Source organism: Apus apus, chromosome 4 (genome assembly GCF_020740795.1).
Source record: "Apus apus isolate bApuApu2 chromosome 4, bApuApu2.pri.cur, whole genome shotgun sequence".
Taxonomy (NCBI): Eukaryota; Metazoa; Chordata; class Aves; order Apodiformes; family Apodidae; genus Apus; species Apus apus.
Genome location: NC_067285.1, coordinates 96,035,834 through 96,054,669, shown reverse-complemented (window position 1 = coordinate 96,054,669; position 18,836 = coordinate 96,035,834). Strand labels below are relative to the sequence as shown.

General features: G+C 43.0%; 2 protein-coding genes across 2 annotated transcripts in view; one reads left to right on the top strand and one right to left on the bottom strand.

Annotated features, from left to right (window-relative positions):
* Nucleotides 1–7,141, bottom strand: part of SEL1L3 (SEL1L family member 3) — a 36,685-nt gene extending 29,544 nt beyond the window's left edge. Inside the window, exons 1-3 of the mRNA XM_051619987.1 lie at nucleotides 7,048–7,141; nucleotides 2,688–3,255; nucleotides 1,030–1,156 (exon numbers count right to left, since the gene is read on the bottom strand). Coding sequence (XP_051475947.1) covers nucleotides 1,030–1,156; nucleotides 2,688–3,255; nucleotides 7,048–7,107 — 755 coding nt within the window. The 5' untranslated portion in view covers nucleotides 7,108–7,141. The remainder of the gene's footprint in view (nucleotides 1–1,029; nucleotides 1,157–2,687; nucleotides 3,256–7,047) is intronic.
* Nucleotides 7,142–7,741: 600 nt separating this feature from the next.
* Nucleotides 7,742–13,650, top strand: SMIM20 (small integral membrane protein 20). The gene is made up of 3 exons (XM_051619991.1): nucleotides 7,742–7,954; nucleotides 11,773–11,829; nucleotides 13,123–13,650. The coding sequence occupies exons 1-3, from the start codon at nucleotides 7,846–7,848 to the stop codon at nucleotides 13,158–13,160; spliced, it is 204 nt and encodes a 67-aa protein (XP_051475951.1). The 5' UTR covers nucleotides 7,742–7,845; the 3' UTR covers nucleotides 13,161–13,650.
* Nucleotides 13,651–18,836: the final 5,186 nt, after the last annotated feature.

Genomic DNA, 18,836 nt, shown 5'->3' with positions numbered 1-18,836 from the left:
TGCATAAATTCACACCATATAGTCTCACCCAGAGGCCTGAGCACCTCTGCCAGAAGCAGAGTACAAACCACACTGGCGAGCAAAGGGCAGCAGTCTGTGCATACCAGGCTGTCACCCACTCTGAAGAGGCCAGGAGCTAAAAATTGCTCTGTACTTATGACTTCAGAGCTATAGCTTGATGGCTTTTTATTTGTATGCAACCTGTGCTATCTGGTAAGTCTTCTTTGACATTCTTCTTGTGGTCACATGCCAAACACAAAGCAGCAGGCAAGTTCCAGTTCCTGTGATCATTTCCTATTTCTGTAATAAGTTGCTGGGGTAACAGCATCTGGTGGAAGGGAGATATATTTATGTATCTATATATATATACTTTTTTTCTCTAAAGTTGCAAAATATGACTGAAGAGTTGTGACGGTTTCGGGAGAGTCGAGAAAGATGATCTTCCCACAGTGACTCCTCTATAACTGAACAGTGTGCAGGGGGCTAAGGAGTTTTACTCCTGTCCAATTAAGACAGATGGAAGGAAATGGTGTTAGCTCAGGATGGAAGACTTATCCAGGCAGGGGACTCTTATCACTATGGGCTTGTCAGCTGCAAAATAAACTAGACTGTGAAGTTATAGGGAAAAAGCTGCTCCACACTGCTTGTCTTTTCAAGAGACCCTACTCTGTGTGTGCTAAGCAAACCACAGGCTAACTGGTTGTGAGACAGTACTCAGATCGTGACAGCAAGTAACTGCTAACTTACCCTCCTAACTGTGCCCAACCAGCCGAGTCACACCTACTACTGGTACCTCTTACACAACACTGCACTAACACATACTACAAGTATCTTTACAATGTTCAGCTTAATCCTCTCCAAAACTGCAATCAGAGAACCGGAGGAATTGCTAACTACTTTCATTTTGAGCCTTTTCTCAAATTAGCAGGCAGTATTTCTTTAATTTGTTGTATAGCCTAAGAGTTTAAGTATATTCTACAGCCTTCAATAATCAATTACAGATCACTCCAATTATTCGCCTATACTTACATGGGAAAATCAATCTGCTGTTGTCTGACAGTCTCAAGTTCTCTGTTTTCAAACTGTTCAAATTTCTTCACGATTCCTGTTTTCTCCCCACTGGAAGCATATATAAAGCTGAGAATCTGGATACCATCTGCAAAATACAATCTTTCTTAATCTGCCAGACAGTGAGTACTGATAAGTAATTAATTAGCTCACACTTGTACAGTCAAGTAAGTCCTTAAACACAAGTTCACTCACTGTTATTAAATATATTAGAGTCTCGGACCAAATAACCCATGGAAAGTGAAATGGATTTAATTTACAGCTGGTATTAGAAGCAGGGAAAGAACAGACTCATTTAAATCTAAGATACTTAGAGAACCAATTAGTAACAAAGAAATCTTCATTTATGTTACTAGCTTAAATCTCATGCTATCTTTGGTTATGTCCCCGTGACATTACTCCAACTCTTGGACTTGCTTTCCATTTTCAGTTCTCCAGCTTATCCTGTACATACGGATGGATACCAGTTATGTTCTTAACTGATATGCACAATCCTGTAATAAATCTGATAAAGCTGCCTCTGCTAAGAAACTGGAAAAACATCTGCAAAGTCATGATATATCATCACCTTTCCTAGAAAAAAAAACAACACACAAAAACCCCAACCCCCAAGCAATTTTTGCAAGTATATTTTAAAAAATAAATTTGAGTAAAATGTTATAGCCTTTTATTTCTTGTTATATTGTTTTCATCTTTAATTAGATAATAAGTAAGGTACTACATAGGATGCTTCACACCACTGTCAGATATCACATGATCTGTCTCCAACAATTATTTTAGAAAGCCCCTGAAGGCAGTAGTATCATTGCTTCTCTGTTTGTCTTCAGACTACTTACATGCCAAAGTAGTGAAAATAAATTACAAAAATAACACTATGAAATTTTCTAGGACATAACCCTTTAGAAGCAAATAACCTTTTTCCTTTTAGGTACTGGTTTATATATATATTGAGGACAAAACTAATGTCAGCAAGTGTAAAGCTAGAGAGGCAGACAGAAAAAAAAATCAGAACTCTGAGAACATCTAGGAAACAGAACTGTGAATTTCAGTGATTTATACAGTTGGCAAGACATTTTTTAATTTAAAACTATTGATTTTTCAAACAAAATGTACATAATGTACATAATGGTTTGGGGCACAGAAACGCAGTAAAGTTTGTTGCACGATAAAAACTTCAAAACTTGTTTCTGAGTGTGTGGCCATCACCGTAAGCAAAAGCAGACTATCTGTGTGAGAATTATGTCTGTAAGAACTGCAGGACTGACCCTGAAATAATGCAGCGAAGGACCAAACAACTCTCTCTGAAGACTAAGAAATTACATCCACAGACATTGGTGGGTTTTAAACAAAGTTGTCTGAATGCACTTAGAAGGCCCTGCTGCTACAAATCTCCAGGCTGTCTGTGATGGAACAAACCAGATCTGAAGAACAAGATGGCATCAGTCATTTGCAACTCTAACCCAACAGTTATGAGGTTTACATATTCAACAATGTGTCAAGTAAATAATTCTACATAACACTTACTATTTACTACATGTATGCACTTTCTAACAGCTTACAAAAAAGGGCTATTTGCATCCTATTAGTTTCCTTAGGGAAAAAAGTGACATTACACTTACCACTTTCGTGAGGGCACTGAGGTATCCTGTTTGCCTGGAGCATCCACAAATAGTCAGCACCCCACTGAAGACATACTTTGTGGTCCTTAAAGGGGCGTTCAAAAGGTGGAACTGCTTCTAAAAAAGCATAATTCTTGGCAACTGCATCCTGGTAGTCGTCATTCTGCTCAACACCATAGCTGCTAGCTGATTTATGACTGATCCATGCGTATAATATCACACTGTGCACTATTATTGAGTTTCTGATTATATAATCATCTCTGTAAACCATGATGCTTGGAAACTTCAAATGTATTTGCCGAGATCTGCTAACATAAAGGTTCTTCTCATCCTTCCATCTCCTTCTATACACTGGTACACCAGTCCTGAATTCGGAGGAAGCTACTACTTCCAAGTTGACGATACAAGGCTTGGAACATAAATACTGAACTGAAACCTCAGAATTGTTAAGAACTTTCTTTTCTAAAATATTTAAATTAATATAGTCCACATAATCCATGTTTTTTTCAAACTGTGCAGTAACTGCTGTTGTCCGTAATGTCTCCTTTCCAAAGGATGGCACAAAATTCTGGAAAAACACCCAAAATGCAAAACATGTTAACCAGAGAATCTAATTTTATGTGATTATTAATATACTCACAGCAATAACAGGACATCGCACAAGCAGAAGGTTTATATACCACACTTGAACTCCAAAATACCAGGATGCTTTCACACAGCAAGTTGACGTGGATTACTGGAGAACTACCATCACGGTTTTCATGGTAACTCCCCTACATCAAGTTCTTGAAGTTAGTTACACATGCTTCTGCAAACTAACTGTATTTACAGGGTGTATCCTTCATCCCTTCTGCAAGTGGAATCCGGTTCAAGATACTGACTTACACGTCATGCTATTTACACATCCTCCTCCTGGGTCAGGCTTAACGAGCACATACTAAAATGCACCAGCATTTAGTCATCATATTCTTGTCTGCTGCTGCCACAGCCTGATGTTTCTGTATCTTTTTAAAACGTTAGCTAATTTTGTTACTTCTCATCCAGGCACCTGAAAAGCAGAGTAACAGCTAAGGCAGCTCACAACAGTTTCCTAAGAATGCATTAACGTTCATAAAATGTCTGGGAGCTTATTACAGAAACGTTCCTGTCCTGAAGACAGACTTACAAATCTGAGCAGCAAGACCAGAAGGCAGCATGTGCTCCGTTTCTGCTCTATACATCTATGCATTTGATAATACACTTTGAGAGTGAGTGGTTGGACGTACACCAGGATTATCCTCCATGCTGAAGTTCTTGTGTCTAAGGCTTCAAACAGCTTCTTTTCTTTGTGCTCTGCAGTCAGCATCCGGCTTGATGCACTGCCAAGGATACTGAGGATTACTGAGCTCAGAGGGCCTGCCACCAGCATGGTGCTTCTGCCAGGTCCCCTGACCTGTCTAAAATATTCAGAATTGTCACTTAGGATTACCAGGAAAGCTGGTCATTAAGATTGCTTAAAATGAGAAGATTTGTCTTGGGTGACCTTTAACTTTGCTAAGTTTAAACAAATCAACCTGAATTTTATCTCAGATATTTACCTTTATGTTTTTTTCACTCTCATTCTCTAAATATTTAAATGCTTTGGCCAAATTGTTAATACATTTCTAATTACTGGATTTATCATAGAATGAGCACCTCAATGTCCTTCTTGTAGTGAGTGGCCCAAAACTGAACACATTACTCAAGATGCAGCCTCACCAGTGCTGAGTACAGGAGGACAATCACTTCCCTAGTCCTGCTGGCCACACTATTTTCCAGGATGGTGTTGGCCTTCTTGGCCACCTGGGCACACTGCTGGCTCACGTTCAGCCAGCTGTCAACCAGCATGGTTGTGCACATGGAGGACAAGACTTGTCCATGATCCAGTAATGGGGGATCAGTAAAGTCCCTAATGATAAACTCTTTTGCTTTTTATTTCTTAAGAATATGTTGATGGTCCCTGAGAGCACCACTGAAAAAAACACATCAAGCCAGCAAAACCTGTGAAGGTGTGAATATTACAAAAGTTTAAGTTTACCTATACTACTTCCTTGTTCCTATTTCAATAGAATGCTTTTTTCCCTCCAGATCTGTCTCCTTAAAGGCCAAAAGAGCTCTAGGACTGCAAGTGGAATGCAATTCTGCATAGAGGAGACTAGTTACCCTGAGACCTTGATTTTACTTAATGCAGATGCTGAAAGGCCTAACTGAATGAGGGAACTTTTGTATGAGAAAGCTGGTTATCAACTCTAGCAGCTGTGTAACTCTGGTTAACTAGATTCGGTGTTTCTAGGTCTTTCTGAACTAGTCACTTAAACCACTTTCCACAAAACAACTGAATGCTCTTTATCTTCTTGTGTCAACAAGACACTGGAAGCCAGATGGGCAGCAATGTTGAACACTCAAACACGTGTGTAAGCACCAAGATATCCACTTTGAACAAATAAAATACTATAAAAATGCAAAACACTCCACAATGTCAGTATTTAGGCTTTCTACATAGACTCTCTCAGGGATTTATCCAACAGAGATTTGGGAGCTGGCCTTCAGCAAAGACATCTTGGGTCTAGCATGGCTCATTCACTAAGATGCCACAGTGTACAAATGTGGACATTTGACTTCCAGTGAGTGGCAGAAATGATGGTCTTTTTGTGGTGGGGATCCTAAGGTAGTAAGTTCTGCAACCCAAAGTGAGTTCCCTGTAGAACAAGGAACAAATTCCCATGATGTTCCTAGAGCACTTTAAGCATGACATACTATGACTGCTGAAGCACAAGGTTAGCTTCAGCCATGCTGGTCTTACTGCCTTTTCCTTAGTGCCTGTTCTGCAAAATGGCTCCCACTGAGTTATTAAAGAAACTTTTATTTCTATTCTTTGGTGCCTGGGCATTAGCCAGGACGTGTGCTGGAAAAATGCATGACGTATGTTTGACCCTGCTGTTACAGCACCCCTAGCAAAACCTTCAAGAGTTGCTCATTTAGTAAGGGGCACAGTGCAAAGAGCCCTAAGCAACCCCACAGCAATGTAGAGCTTACTGCCTCTGTTAACTCTTCCAAACCATGGCTAAGCCTGTTATCACTGGGTTTTCTCTACACAGTGCTCTCTGCTGCACTGCACAGAATGTATATTATCTAAATGTTTCTACTTGCTGAGGAGATCTACTGCTTCCCTCCCCATTATCTCAGACAACATGGAATTACTCGTGCATAATCTGACCACAGAGAGTTAGGATGAAAGGATTACACAATGAGTGTGATTATGAGATTCCAATACAAAAGTTTCCTAGTAAAGAGGCCAGCTATGCTAGATTCAAAATGTTATCATAAGCCAGGCAGGGCTAAACAAGGCACAGAGGCTTTGTTGTGTGGGGAAACTTAGCCACAAAAGCTGCAGACATCTTTTTTTCTTGATCTTTTTCTTAAAACCGGCTGGGCTAGGCCAAGCTGTCCCATCAGATACTGGGATAAAAACCGCAGTGGGAGGCTGCAAGAACAAATTGAAGACTTTCAGTTGCATAATACTACAGAAATCCTGTTCTTTCACTTGCTGGACTAAGAACTCAGCAGGACCCTCCCTCTGTTCACCCCAGCTGAAATTCCACATAACCCTGTGCACCTGCACCTGTTTGCACAAGGTATGAAGATAACCACAGCCCTTCCATCTGTGAACGCCCGCCACGTCATGCTGGCTTAAGATGCGTGAAAAGCGGACACGTCAAAAAGGGTGCCGATCTGCTCCCAGTCTGCAACGATCCCATACACACATACAGAGCTTTTAACCGAAGGTCGCGTTCAGCAGCATCAAAGAAGAAAAAGTCGTTCAGCAGATGCCCCCAAAATGCAGTTGTTTCTAAAAACTGGTGCGGCACCACACACACACACATGCACCTGTGAGAGGATGTCAAACCCTCCTTCTTTCAAACCCAGAAACTGAACGACACCCGGGACGGAAAACCATTTAACACGTTGATTTAACCACCTAAGGTTTCCTGGCTCGAGCAGGGAGCGCAGCCCTGGGGACTGGAGAGCAGGGCCGGGCTGCACACCCGCCCGGCGGGCTCCGGGCGGCGGCCCCGGGCTGGCCCGGAGCGGGCCCGGGCCCGAGCAGAGCGGCCGCGGCCCGACCCCCCGGGGGCTGCGCCTCCCTCTCCGCCCGGCGCTCCCAGCCTGCAGCCCCGCACCTCCCGCACCGCCCGGCGCCGCCGGGAAGCCGCGGGGTGCCGAGCAGCCCCCGCCCGCGGGGCTCGGCGCTCACCCGGGCTCCGCCGCCCGGGCCCTCGCCGCAGCCCCCGTTTCCCACCGGGCAGGGCGGGGGGCAGGTGCGGGACCGGCCGCCACTCACCGTGAGGAGAAGAAGGAGGAGCAGCGGCGGGCGGCAGGGCGGCTCAGCCGGGTGCCCCATGCTGCCGCGGAGCTGCCCAGCCCGACCGGGAGCGCGCGGCCAGCCCCGCCGCCAGGGATGCGGCAGATCCGGCTTCCTGGAGGAGGGGCCGCCGTGCGGGCAGGGCCGCGCCGGGCCCCGCGCTGCCGCCGCAGGTGCGCAGGGTGCAGAGGGCGCGGCGGCGCCGGGCCGGGCCGGGCGGCGCGGCCGGGGGCTCGGCACCCCCAGGGCTCAGCGCCCCCGAGCGCCGCCCGGTACCACGGGCACCGGAGCGGCGCGCCCTGTGCGGGACCCCGGGCTCAGGCCGCGTCCCCTCTCATGGCGGCAGCCTGGTCAGGGGCCTCGGCGCTGGCTCTTCCCTGCCCCCCATGCTCCGCGCCTCAGCTCTGCCGTGCCCACCCGGGCTCGGCGCTGCCCGTGCCGCCCCGCCGGGGCAGTTCCCCGCTCCCGCCGCCGAGCGCCGCGGGGTGGCTCTGGGGCGGTGAGGCGGGGCAGGGCCTCCTCGGAACGGCTGCGGGCCGGGGCTGCCCGGGCGGCGCCGCCGCTCGCCGGTCAGGGGGCACACGAGGCAGCGCGGCTGGCGTGTAGCGGCACCGGCCCCGCCGCACCGAGCGGGCCGTGCCCCGGAGCGGGCCGTGCCCGTCCCGCCGCTCCGCCAGGGGCGCGAACCGGCGCCGCCAGCGCTGTGCCGGGGGCTGTCACTCCCCCGGCTTCCGGGGGCGGCGGAGCTTCCGGGTAGGGGTGAGGCCGCCCGCCGCGATGGCCGGGCTGTCGCGGACGCTCGGTATCTTCGGCGGTTTCATGGCTGTGGTTGGGGCGGCGTTTTACCCCATCTACTTCAGGCCGCTGCTGCTGCCGGAGGAGTACAGTGAGTGTTGGCGGCGGGACGGGCGCGGCGCGGGCGGGCTGTGCTGCCCTGAGCCGGTCGTGCCCCGCGTGGGCAGCGGGGCGGGCCGGGGCAGCGCGGGGGCTGCTGCGGGGGAGGTGCTGCCGAGAAGCTTTCCGCTCGCCCGAGAGGTACTTCTTTGAAGTGATTGAGAGGATTTAAACGTAGCTGAGGAAGTGAAGGTCGGGGGGCACCTCTGCTGTGAAGGCAACTGAAGATTAAGGCTGTGGAGACCGTCTGGCGGCCTTCTAGTACTTGAGAGGGGCCTACAGGAAAGGTGGGGACAGACTTTTTAGCAGGGCCTGTTGTAGTAGAATAAGGTGTAATCGTTTTAAACTAAAGGGGCTGGATTTAGACTAGATGTAGGAAAGACATGTTTTTTGCAGTGAGAGTGGTGAAACACTGGAACACCTTTCCCAGAGGGGTGGTAGATCCACCATCCCTGGAAACATTCAGGGCCAGGTTGGATGGGGCTCTGAGCAACCTGATCTAGTTAAAGATGTTGGGGGCTTGGACTAGATGACCTTCAGAGGTCCCTTCCAACCCAAACCATTTTACGATTCTCTTTAAGTTGTTTGAATTATGTTTTCCAGCCACAATTGAAGATTTTAACTTAAAGTGTGGTAACAGATTAATATTGTGATTATTTGCTATACCTGGCCTCAGTCTGCAGAGTTTTCTCTGAAACTGATTGCTGAAGAAAGTCCTTCCCTGCCAGACACGCAGCAAAGCCACAGCAGACCCTGTAACCAGGGAACTTTCAGGCACTCAAAGACATCTGAAGCTTCCTTTGGATGTGAAGCCTCAGCTGCTCCAGGAGGGCATTCCGTGCTGCGAGTGGGAGAGGCAGCTCCCATTGCCCCCAAACTTCTGATCACTGTTGCTGAAGGAAGCAGGGAAGAGTTCTAGAGTAACCAGCCTCATCCCCTTGCTTTAACTAAGCAACCTAAGCAAGCAGTTGGTGACAACCTGAAGATGAATGTGAGACAACTTAGAGTTTCCTAGGAAGGGGTGGAAAAAAAAGGAAAAGGAAATCAAACTTACCGATCTCCTCGGAGGGACTTGGGCCTTGCATCAAACTTGAAGTAACATGTAATTGCAAGTAAGTTTTTATTTAAGCAAGCTGTGTTTGTGAAGCTGGAAACTGCCCACAAAGATAGGTTTTCTAGTCTGAGTTCCCATTTAACAACTTTGTTCTTAACTCATTTCTGCTTATGCTGTACTTTTCAAAAATACGATATTAAAACTGTGACTCAGCATTAAGGAAAGAACAAAACCAGTGCACAGTGTCCTCTTTTGTACTTGTGAATTACATGAGCAAATGTTCCCCCGCTGTTTTGTTTTTTAACCTCTATTTAGCATGTAAGATGAGCAGTGTTTAAACACTTCAGCAAGTGCTTAAACTTGCTGTTTAATACCTGATTCTAAATTTCACTCACTGCATGCTGCTCAAACTATTCTTTGATCTCACCTTTATTAATTTCCTATATGCTTTTCTTCATGGTCATTACTGCTGTATGAGAAGCACAACAGTTCATTGTCACAGTACTTCAGACAAGAGTATGGAAGTTCATAGTGGTGGTACTTGTGTGGAAGTATTTTAACCTCTGGTGTAGAAATAATTTGATTTTTTGGCATGCAGTCTGGTAAGCTGTGTGACAACAATGTTCCTACAGGAGGTCACATCCACCATTGGTTTGAGCTATGGATGAACACTGAGTATTTCTGTGTTTTGGGACACTGGGTCTGAAGTTGAACATTTGGATTAGCATCACATAGTAATCTTGCAAAAAGCAAAAATGGGTTTCAGTTCTCTGGAGTGACATTCAATTATGTAAACATGAAATGCTAGATTTTCTTTCTTCAATAGTGTTTTTCTTATGTACCTCCCAAATTCTACACGTGTGAGGCACAAGGCATTCAGAAAGAAGACTTTCCTGCACAGTTCTCACACATCTTCAGAGGAGTTCTTACCAGTTTAACAAATAAAGTGGAAGATACTTGGAAAAACTGTATGTAATGAAATTGTTAATAGGGACCTGAAATTGTGCACACAGGGATTTGAGTTAATTTCATACAGAAGTGCTGTCAGTTTATAGGTTTTTTGTACCTCCGTTTGTGGCTTTGATGCTTCTAATTTTTCACTGTCTGTAGGTAGCTTTAGAGAAGACTGTTTCTTCATCTGAAACACAGTTTATTGGCAGCGTTGAAACTTTGAGATCTTCAGCTAGACCTCTTCCACCTAGATTAATTAAAACAGGGAGTTGACAGCTGCTATTTGGGTTCATATTGGGGCATTTTCACAGGAGATTTTGTGATTTTGCTGAATGGTGCAACTTGGCATGTTCCCCATCCTATGAGGTGGCTGGCCTCTCATCACGAGTGGCTCTTCCTTATTGTCCTTTTTTTTGGCTTACCTGTTTTCCAGGGTGTTTCCAGGCCCCACCCCAATCTCCCCATGGACTGTTTCAAGTCATGTCTCTGTATTTCTCATCTGTTACTTCTCCATACTCATGCCTTTGTCTGACCAGTTAACAGCTCTTTCTGTTCACCTCAAATGTGTTCCCACACCTCTCAGATTGATTCCCATTTTGGTCTCTGCCTCTCTTCCAATCTTAGTCTCCACTTGAGACTGAATATTTTTCTCCTCTGTGTCCTAGAATAAATCTGATTCCTTGCCCTAATTTAGTATGTTTTCTCTGTCTGGATTTTGTACCTTTTCATATCCATTAAATAAATCCAGAGGGAGTCAAAGGGCTGATATTAAAAAAGTGCACAAAGTTGCAAAGGCAGCAGATCTCCTTGAACGCTGTGAATCCAAATCCAGAATTGACAGATTTGTTAGGAGCAAGCAATGCATGGGCATGGCAGGAATGAATTCCAAACAAAGAGTTTGGAATCTATGTGTTAGGCACGGAAGAGAATAAATAATTGCTGTACTTGTATCCTTATGGCTATCCCAAAGGATTTCAGGATTACAGATCAACATCTGGAGATAAAATCACCTTCCTCAAAAGAGAAACTGCCTACGCTATGTCAAAAGACAACAGGATCATTGGGAGCAGAAGTAGAGAAAAATTTTGCCCCCAGCTGAATCTAGGGAAACATTTGGTACAGAATTATAGAAAAGGGCTGAAAACAATCCCAGGAGTCATGTGCATTCTCAGAGGGCTAGGATGCTGAAAAGTTTCAGTTTTAAGGTGAGCTTAGTTCTGAATCTCCCTTGAGCACTTGCACCCTACAGTTTTTTGAAGGCTTAAAATGTTCAACGATATGGGCAAAAGGTGAATCCAGCAGAGCTGTGACTTCTTGCTCTGAAGTACCACAGTGCTAAAGTGCTTAACAGGAAAGGAAAAAATCCACACCATGGAACATATCCCTCTGATGCTTAATTAAGAAAGTTTACAAGCACTAATTTTTTAGATGCTGTCATGAAATCTACTTGTGATATGATGCAAGAATAAATCTTTGGAGAATTTTATGTTGAGCATATGAGTGATAGCTCCTAAAAGTCATTCCATAAGTGATGGGATCATGGCAGGTATTTTGGTATCTTTTATTAAGTAGTACTCATTACTTGAAGATTATTATCTTAGTGTTTGTTGTGTCTCAAGCAGACTAGCTGTTAGTTTCTCAGTGAAATGTGAATACTACATTTCATTATGTAAGTGGATGCTCACCAGAATTTTACCATGTAGCATCCAGAAATAATAAAATGCTCAATATTATTTTACTGGGTGCAGTCAAGATGTCTAGTATTATCTTTTTTTCAGTAGTGTAATTTCTGTTCTGTTTTCCAGAGAAAGAACAGTCAATAAATCGAGCTGGTATTGTTCAAGAGGATATTCAGCCTGCAGGTATATTTGACTCATGTGTTTGCAGTGATTGTTTTAAAGATATTCTTGAAGTAAGACCTGAATATTTATATGGATTTAACTGATACAAGGAAGAATGCAATTAAAAACATATATAATAAACTTGACATTAAGATGTTTTTTCAGGCTAATTGTTCACTTGAAAATTATGGATTTAATAAAACTTGTTTGAAATTGACTTAACTAGCCAAAGAAGTCGTAGATACTCTGTTATCTTTACATATTTTTAAATAGATGCTAATTTCTACACCAGAAATTAAATTTCTGAGGCAGCTCAGAGGAAACAAGAACCACGGGTGGGCTGACCTCCAACTGTAAAAAATACACGATTGGATCCTGGTTTTGTGGACAGTGCTTTACAGCTCAGCTGAAATGTGATTTATGAGCTCTTTGTCAGTACCTTCCAGCCTGATGGGTGGAGAGGTAAGGCAGAAATCTGCTACATGTGAAGGAAAATTTGGAATGCAGTGCTAATAGCTCTTTGATCCCTGCTGTGGCCAGTAGAAGGTGTAGAAAAGCATATGAGGGAAATAAAAATTGAAGTATGGCAAACCATCCTCTATAGTTCATTGTTTTGTAAGTCATGGGGCTGGTTATTCCCTATGCAAGGGTGGCACTTCTTGTTTGAAGACATGAGGGTGCTTGTCTTGATGAAACAGTTGATATCCGAGTATGTTAAAGGGTAACTTACTCCCAGTTTTGGAAAAGCCTAACCTCAGCAGCAGGGGAAAGCCAAACAGGATTAATGCCGTGTCCTTACTACACATAACAGTTAAATCACCAGTGCAGGAATTACTTTCCAGGAAAGCGGTGAAATGCTGAAGAGTATTGTGAAATAGAAGTCTGGTAAGCCTGCCTTTTCTGTTAAACATTAAAGAGAGCTGGATTGGCTCATTTATCCAAGATGATACTTAATGAACAGTTCTCCTCAGTGTAACTTATTAATCTAAATTTAGTTGCTGATGAGAAGTTCTGAAATCTGCTAGTTGGGAGTGAAATCTGGACCAATTCCAGTGCAAGGTGAAATTCTAGGTAATTGTTCCAACAGCATTAGAATACCTTACCTATGGGTGTGATAGATTTTTTCATTGAGATCAAGATGAGGTTGTCTTTCTAAATATTTTTGCAAGCTTAAGCCGAGTTGTGAGTTCAGAGCAGAATTTGTTAGGCTCTTCCAGTGTCTCATACATAAGGCTGGAGTAGCAGGCCATTCTTTTTTTTTCTCCCACAGTGAGAAACTTATGAACTGCTGGTATTCTCGTATTTGATTTGTAGGGTTAAAAGTGTGGTCTGATCCGTTTGGAAGAAAGTAATGTTGGCGGCTGGTTGTATTGCAAGGCAAAACTGAAGATGGACATCTTCAGCTCTTTCTTCTGTCACTGAAGTGTGTCTTTGGGTGTCGCTGGAGAAGAATTCTGACTATGGTGTGTGGGCACGTGAGGAGCAACAAACGCTACTGGTTGGAATCCCAAGAGATAAAAACATGCTGGTTTTGAATGAGGATGCTGGGGCATAGTGCACAGGCTGTTGAAGAGCTGAATAATTCTTGAGTTTAGAAGTGAAATATTTATTTCCTTGAGAAAGGGGAAGAGTAATTATTTTTGTGGTTAATCAGTAAACACTTGTAAAATAAATTATGAATAGAATAAATCATGCAGACCGCTGCAGTTTCCTCCCTAGTTTGAGAATTACTTTTTGTGGTTTTATTATGAAAACATGGTAGAAGTATATACTGAGAGAGAGCAGTGCAGAAAATATAACATGCTGAGTGTAAATTTGTACATTAAAATTTCTTCCTTTTAAGCCAATGTGTGATTTTTTCATTTGTTTTGCAATTAGTTGTGGCTGGTTAACCTTGGCAAGCTGCCAGGTGCCCATTCAGCCACTTTCTCATTCCCACTTCTCAACAAGACAGAGGGAGAAAACAGGATTACAGAGCTCATCTGGATAAACACAGGGAGATTGCTTACCAGTTACTGTTGCAGGCAAAATAGACTCCACTTGGGGAAAATTAATGTAGTTTTTTGCCAATTAAAATTGATTTGCATACTGTGAATCAAAACCAAAAACTTAAAATAACACCTTCCCACTGCCTCCCTTTTTCCAGGATCAGCTTCACTCCTGAGTCCTCTGTTTCCTCCCCTAGGGTCCCCTCAGGGTGGATGGAGAGTTCCAGTCAGTTTGTAACAGTTCTTCTACTCCTTCCTCCTCGCTCTTCTCCCCTGCTCCTGTATGGGCTTTAAATGAGCTACAGTTCCCTCTGGAAATACCCAGCTGCTCCAGTGTGGGCTTTTCCCCAGGCTGCAATGTGGATATCTGCACCAGCGTAGTCTTCTGCACAGGCTGCCGGGGATTATCTACTCTGGTGCCTGGAGAATCTCCTCCTCCTCTCTTTTCTAACTTAAGTGTTCGTGCTGCTGTTCCTCACTTCCCCCACCCCATTTTTCTGCTTGTCTGGTGTTCTCATGAAGGTACCACCCACTTGGCTGCTGGGCTGAGCTGTGTCTTCCAGTGCTTTTGCCCAGCCAGCTGGAACTGTCTTTGGTGAGCATGGGGCAACTGCAGCTTGCCTTCCTTGCTGCCAAAACCTTGACCAGTTATGCCTGAAAAAGAAGCTTAACACCAAATACTGGGGTGGAAAAGCAGATACTTTAAATAATCCTTTTTAAAAAACATGTTTTTTGTGGTGAGCACAATGAATGTCATGCTTGTAAGAACAGGTGAGTGAAGGCTTGCCTCTGCTGCAAATCTGCCCAAACACTTGTCTTTCTTAATCATAGTTTCTGAAGAAACTATGCATTTTCAGATTTCTAAAGAAAGAAACAGTCCATAACCTAAGCAGCGTTGTTGTTGAGTGCAAATGTAACATGTGCATTTAAACTTCAATGCACTATTATATTTTCTTGATTTATTTTTAGCACTTCATGATGGGACACAGCATTTTAAAGACCATTGAAGGATCATATCTATTATGAAGAATGTATGTGCAATGGGTGTTATTTATTAAGTTAGCAGATGTTTGATACATGTTCAGACATCGCACAGTTGTATTTAGACAGGCGAAAGACTGGACATTTAGTGTTTTTTACAAACTGCCATTCTGTTACTTGCTATTTCTTTTCTACCTGTCATCATCATTCCTCTCTGAGTCAGATGCATGTTTCCTCTTCTGAATTTATAGATATTTTTTTACTCTTCTTTTAGCACTGTAAGCATTATAGTGTTGGCTTTTTTCTTTGCTTGCTGGGAAAATGTGATCATATTTGATTATTTTGAGTCCTCAGGTGATTTCACATGATGGCTCAAATCAGACTGAGTGTACACATTGACTGTAGGGATGTTGACAGAAGTTTCACTACATAGCATAATGCAACACTGTCACAAAGGTAATTCAGTGTTTGCTAGAAAAAAGAAGATTCAGTTGAACTGAAGACCAAGGAGGTTTTTATCACTTAAACTTTTCTTCAGTGCGATTGGAAATAAAGGAGACTTGGTTTTTGTTTTCTGGAATGAAACATCATATTGATGCATCAGACAGTTTCAGTGAAGTTGTTTCTTCTGAAATACCTTTCCAGCAGAAATACAGAGAAAAACAGAAATACATGCAAAGTCCTTCTATAACTGACTAGCTGCAAAACAAAGAGTTTTAGGAGAATCTGGGAGTTGTTCAGTAGTGCTGCTTCTGTCACTTCGTGACACAAATGCTTTAAAAACACGTATCATTGTAGTGTGAAACAATTATTAAACCACTCTTTCAGGATAAATGTTGTAACAGGATATTGGATTACTTAGTTTGAGCAATTTGCTGAGTCTGGATCTCGCCCAGAAAAATGTTGATTGTTTCAGAGCAGTGTCTGCTGCTGGCAAGTGTGGAATCTTTTGCCTTCATATTACTCAAATGCTGCAAAACAGTTGAGTATATGAGCTCAATTATTTAGCATATACACAACCATGCATGTGTGTTCTTCATGTTCTCTTGTTCATTCCAGTGCAAAACTGAAATATGCAGATAAGCTTGGTAAGTTTTGTCATTGCCTGTAGGGAATTTGCAGCAGTGCATGTCTGTTGAGTGCTGCTCAAGTGAATCTAAGCTCTCAAAATGGTATATGATGGTGTTAATGACCGTCACTTCTCACTTGCTGTGTTCCACCTAAGAAATTGGTCTGATTGGCCATGTTTTTAAAGTGTTATGATAGGAAATGTCTTTTTTTTTAAAAATGGTATTCTGTCTAAAACTACTCTTCTTGGAAGCCAACATAAAATACAACTGTTAAATGAACAAGGAACGTACTGCAATAATTCTCCAAAATTTTCACTGAAATTGCCTGTTGTTGCTCTGGCATTTGCCAGTTGCCTGGAGACGTGCCCAAGACTCACATGGGAAGTCCAAATCTTGCATCTGGCTTTCTGGCGGTGGTGACAAGGCTTTGATCTGCTCGTGGGCACTGAGACATAAACCTCTCCTTCTGTCTACCCAGTAACAGATGAAGTTGGATGGATAGCAAATTGTGCTCCCAAGACTCTTCCATTAGCTTGCTCTGGAAATAAGAGGTTTTCCTGCTTTTGTAGCTTGTGAGAATTATTATTTTTCAACACAACCACACAAAGAAGTTAGATGTTTTATAATTATTCATAGTTTTATATAATTATTAGTATTTGGGAGGGATTTGTCTGCCTTTTGCAGAGGAACAGATTTGATAGTGCTTGTCCTTCTGTTCTGATTGTTCTGATAGAAAGTTTGGGACAAAACATTTGATAAAAATGTCTTCTAAGAATGTTTTTAAAACAGTTATATCTATTCTGTAATATGGATGCATTTTGCATATTTAATTTAGCTAGAATGTGAACAGCAAATATAGCTTCCACCTTTGGAGGTCTGGAGAAGTTTTAAACAGTGCTTTCACATCCCAACAGAAACGTTTGGCTGTACTAAGTTTGGGTTTGCTGTTGGTAAGTGCTGAAACTATTAAAACTTGTGCCATGAAGAGCAAGCCTGGCATTTTGGTCTAAATACAACCAACTTAGTTTTGAAGCATTATAGATGTTAATGATGCAAGTAAACACTTGAGCACAAATGCTTCAGGAAGAGTAAACATGGCAAAATATATTGGCAGGTTGCCAAATTATACACATAAGCAAGAAAAATGGGAGTTTTCTTGCTGAATATTGTACTTTGTTTATCGAGATTGTTCTCACTGCTGAGAGGGGATTTTTTTTTCAGTAATATTCAAAGCATGTTGATCAGACTCAACCGATTGTCGCAATTTTTTTACATCTGCCTTCTCACAAAAAAAAGTCCAGAAAGGAAGCCACTTTTGTGATTTGCAGTTTTCTAAACCAAGGTAAACAATGTATTTCCCCTTCTTGCAATCTAACAATAATTAACTACCCATTTTCTCTGTACTGTGTACGCTCCTACTGACCTTCTTCATGTTAACATGCAGACACAGCAGTAAACAAAAGGTGCATTGGCTTTTTCTGTGCCACACAGCACAGCACTAGTCTGTTTGCTAGTGGAAGAAAATGATTTTCCAGCTTCTGAGAAAGTGCAGCAGAACATACACTGTTTCCATGGGGGCAATGTAAAACATGAGAGAGCAAAAAACAAAGTGCAGGTCAAAGCATGTTAAAGGTCTCATTTTCACATTTTAACCTATGATCCGAGGTATATTTGTCCATAGTGCAAATAGTGCAGTTTAAGATGCTGTCTTGGAAATTAGGTCTGTTGTGATCAGTTCCCTGTTCCACCATGCTTTTGTCTGGCAGCAGGTGAGTAATTCAGCCTTTGAGCTTCAGTTCCATCTGTAAAATAGCAATAATAGTACTCCCCTTCTTTGTGAGGCATGATGAAGGTAAATACAGCACTGGGGATTTCTGATGTTCTAGAAAACATTTTGGGTTCATGTCTGAGAAGTGTTCATGGTTAGGAAAAGCAGGTCTGAATTTATGGGAACCTGATATTTTGGTTCCAAGAAATTAAAATGTTTTGAAGCATTTTGTCCGAGAGGAAGCAACTTCTGAAATTTCCCAGGACTTCATACTGCTGAAATATGCTTTGGGTAAGGAAATTTTATATTATGGGCATCAAACAGAAAACTCATCTGCTTTTCACAATATTAATGGGTGTTTTAGAACTGAAAATTTAAATGTAAACCTCTACATAGAAGTTGAAGTGCAACCCAGTATGAATGCTACAGTTGCACAAAAAAGCAGAAAATTGGTTAGTTTTTGTTCCTGGCCAAGTGCCTCAGCAATTTTCTGATACTATGTTTTTCAGTATTTTGACTTGCCACTTCCCCTCTCTCCTGTAACAATGGGTCCTCCCTTTTGACCTTTGCATGCCCGAAAAGGTAGCTAAAAGTCTTCTAAGAGAGCTACAGGCGCTGGGCAGGGGAAGCTGGGTGGCAGTTAAAAGAGGTGAGGAAGAACTGGAAATCCTGCAAGGAAGGAGTATTCCTCCTGTAACCCTGGAGGAACACCTTGGAAGTAAGGTGGTGGATATGAAGCGAAGACAGGGCATACTAGCCAGTTGAATTGGCAGCAGCATGAGGGACATAGGACATAAACCCATTGGAATACAGTCTTCAAAGGCTCTGCTGTTCACAGAGCAAATTGGGATACCTCTTTCCATCTTTTCTGTTTCCTTTCCAGCAAATCAGAGGTAAATATTTCTAAAGGAAGTTCCTAGTCAAGACAAGGAGGTTATAATGAGAAGAGATCATGTAAGGAGAAATGATGCAACTATCCTTCATTCTGTCCTACCTTGAGAGGTCAGAAATCATAGAATAACTTGGATTGGAAAGGACCTCATACTGAAAAGTAGCTTTCAAGCCTCAAGACACAGGGAATGGTGTCTCTTTTGCTATCTGCTTCTTCCTGTAATTCTGTACAGTGAATATCAGCAATACCAGTCAGGGTAGAGGAGGAAGGTACTCCCATTGCTTCAGCAGAAGTTCCTGTAGGAGTCATCATGAGCCACCCTTTCACTC

What these genes read in the sequence shown, in the direction of transcription:
- SMIM20 (XM_051619991.1), top strand. Translation starts at nt 7,846, where the DNA reads ATGGCCGGGCTGTCGCGGACGCTCGGTATCTTCGGCGGTTTCATGGCT. An exon ending in GCTGCTGCCGGAGGAGTACA is followed by an intron (nt 7,955 to 11,772) that starts GTGAGTGTTGGC and finishes TCTGTTTTCCAG; the next exon opens with AGAAAGAACAGTCAATAAAT. An exon ending in AGAGGATATTCAGCCTGCAG is followed by an intron (nt 11,830 to 13,122) that starts GTATATTTGACT and finishes TTTGATTTGTAG; the next exon opens with GGTTAAAAGTGTGGTCTGAT.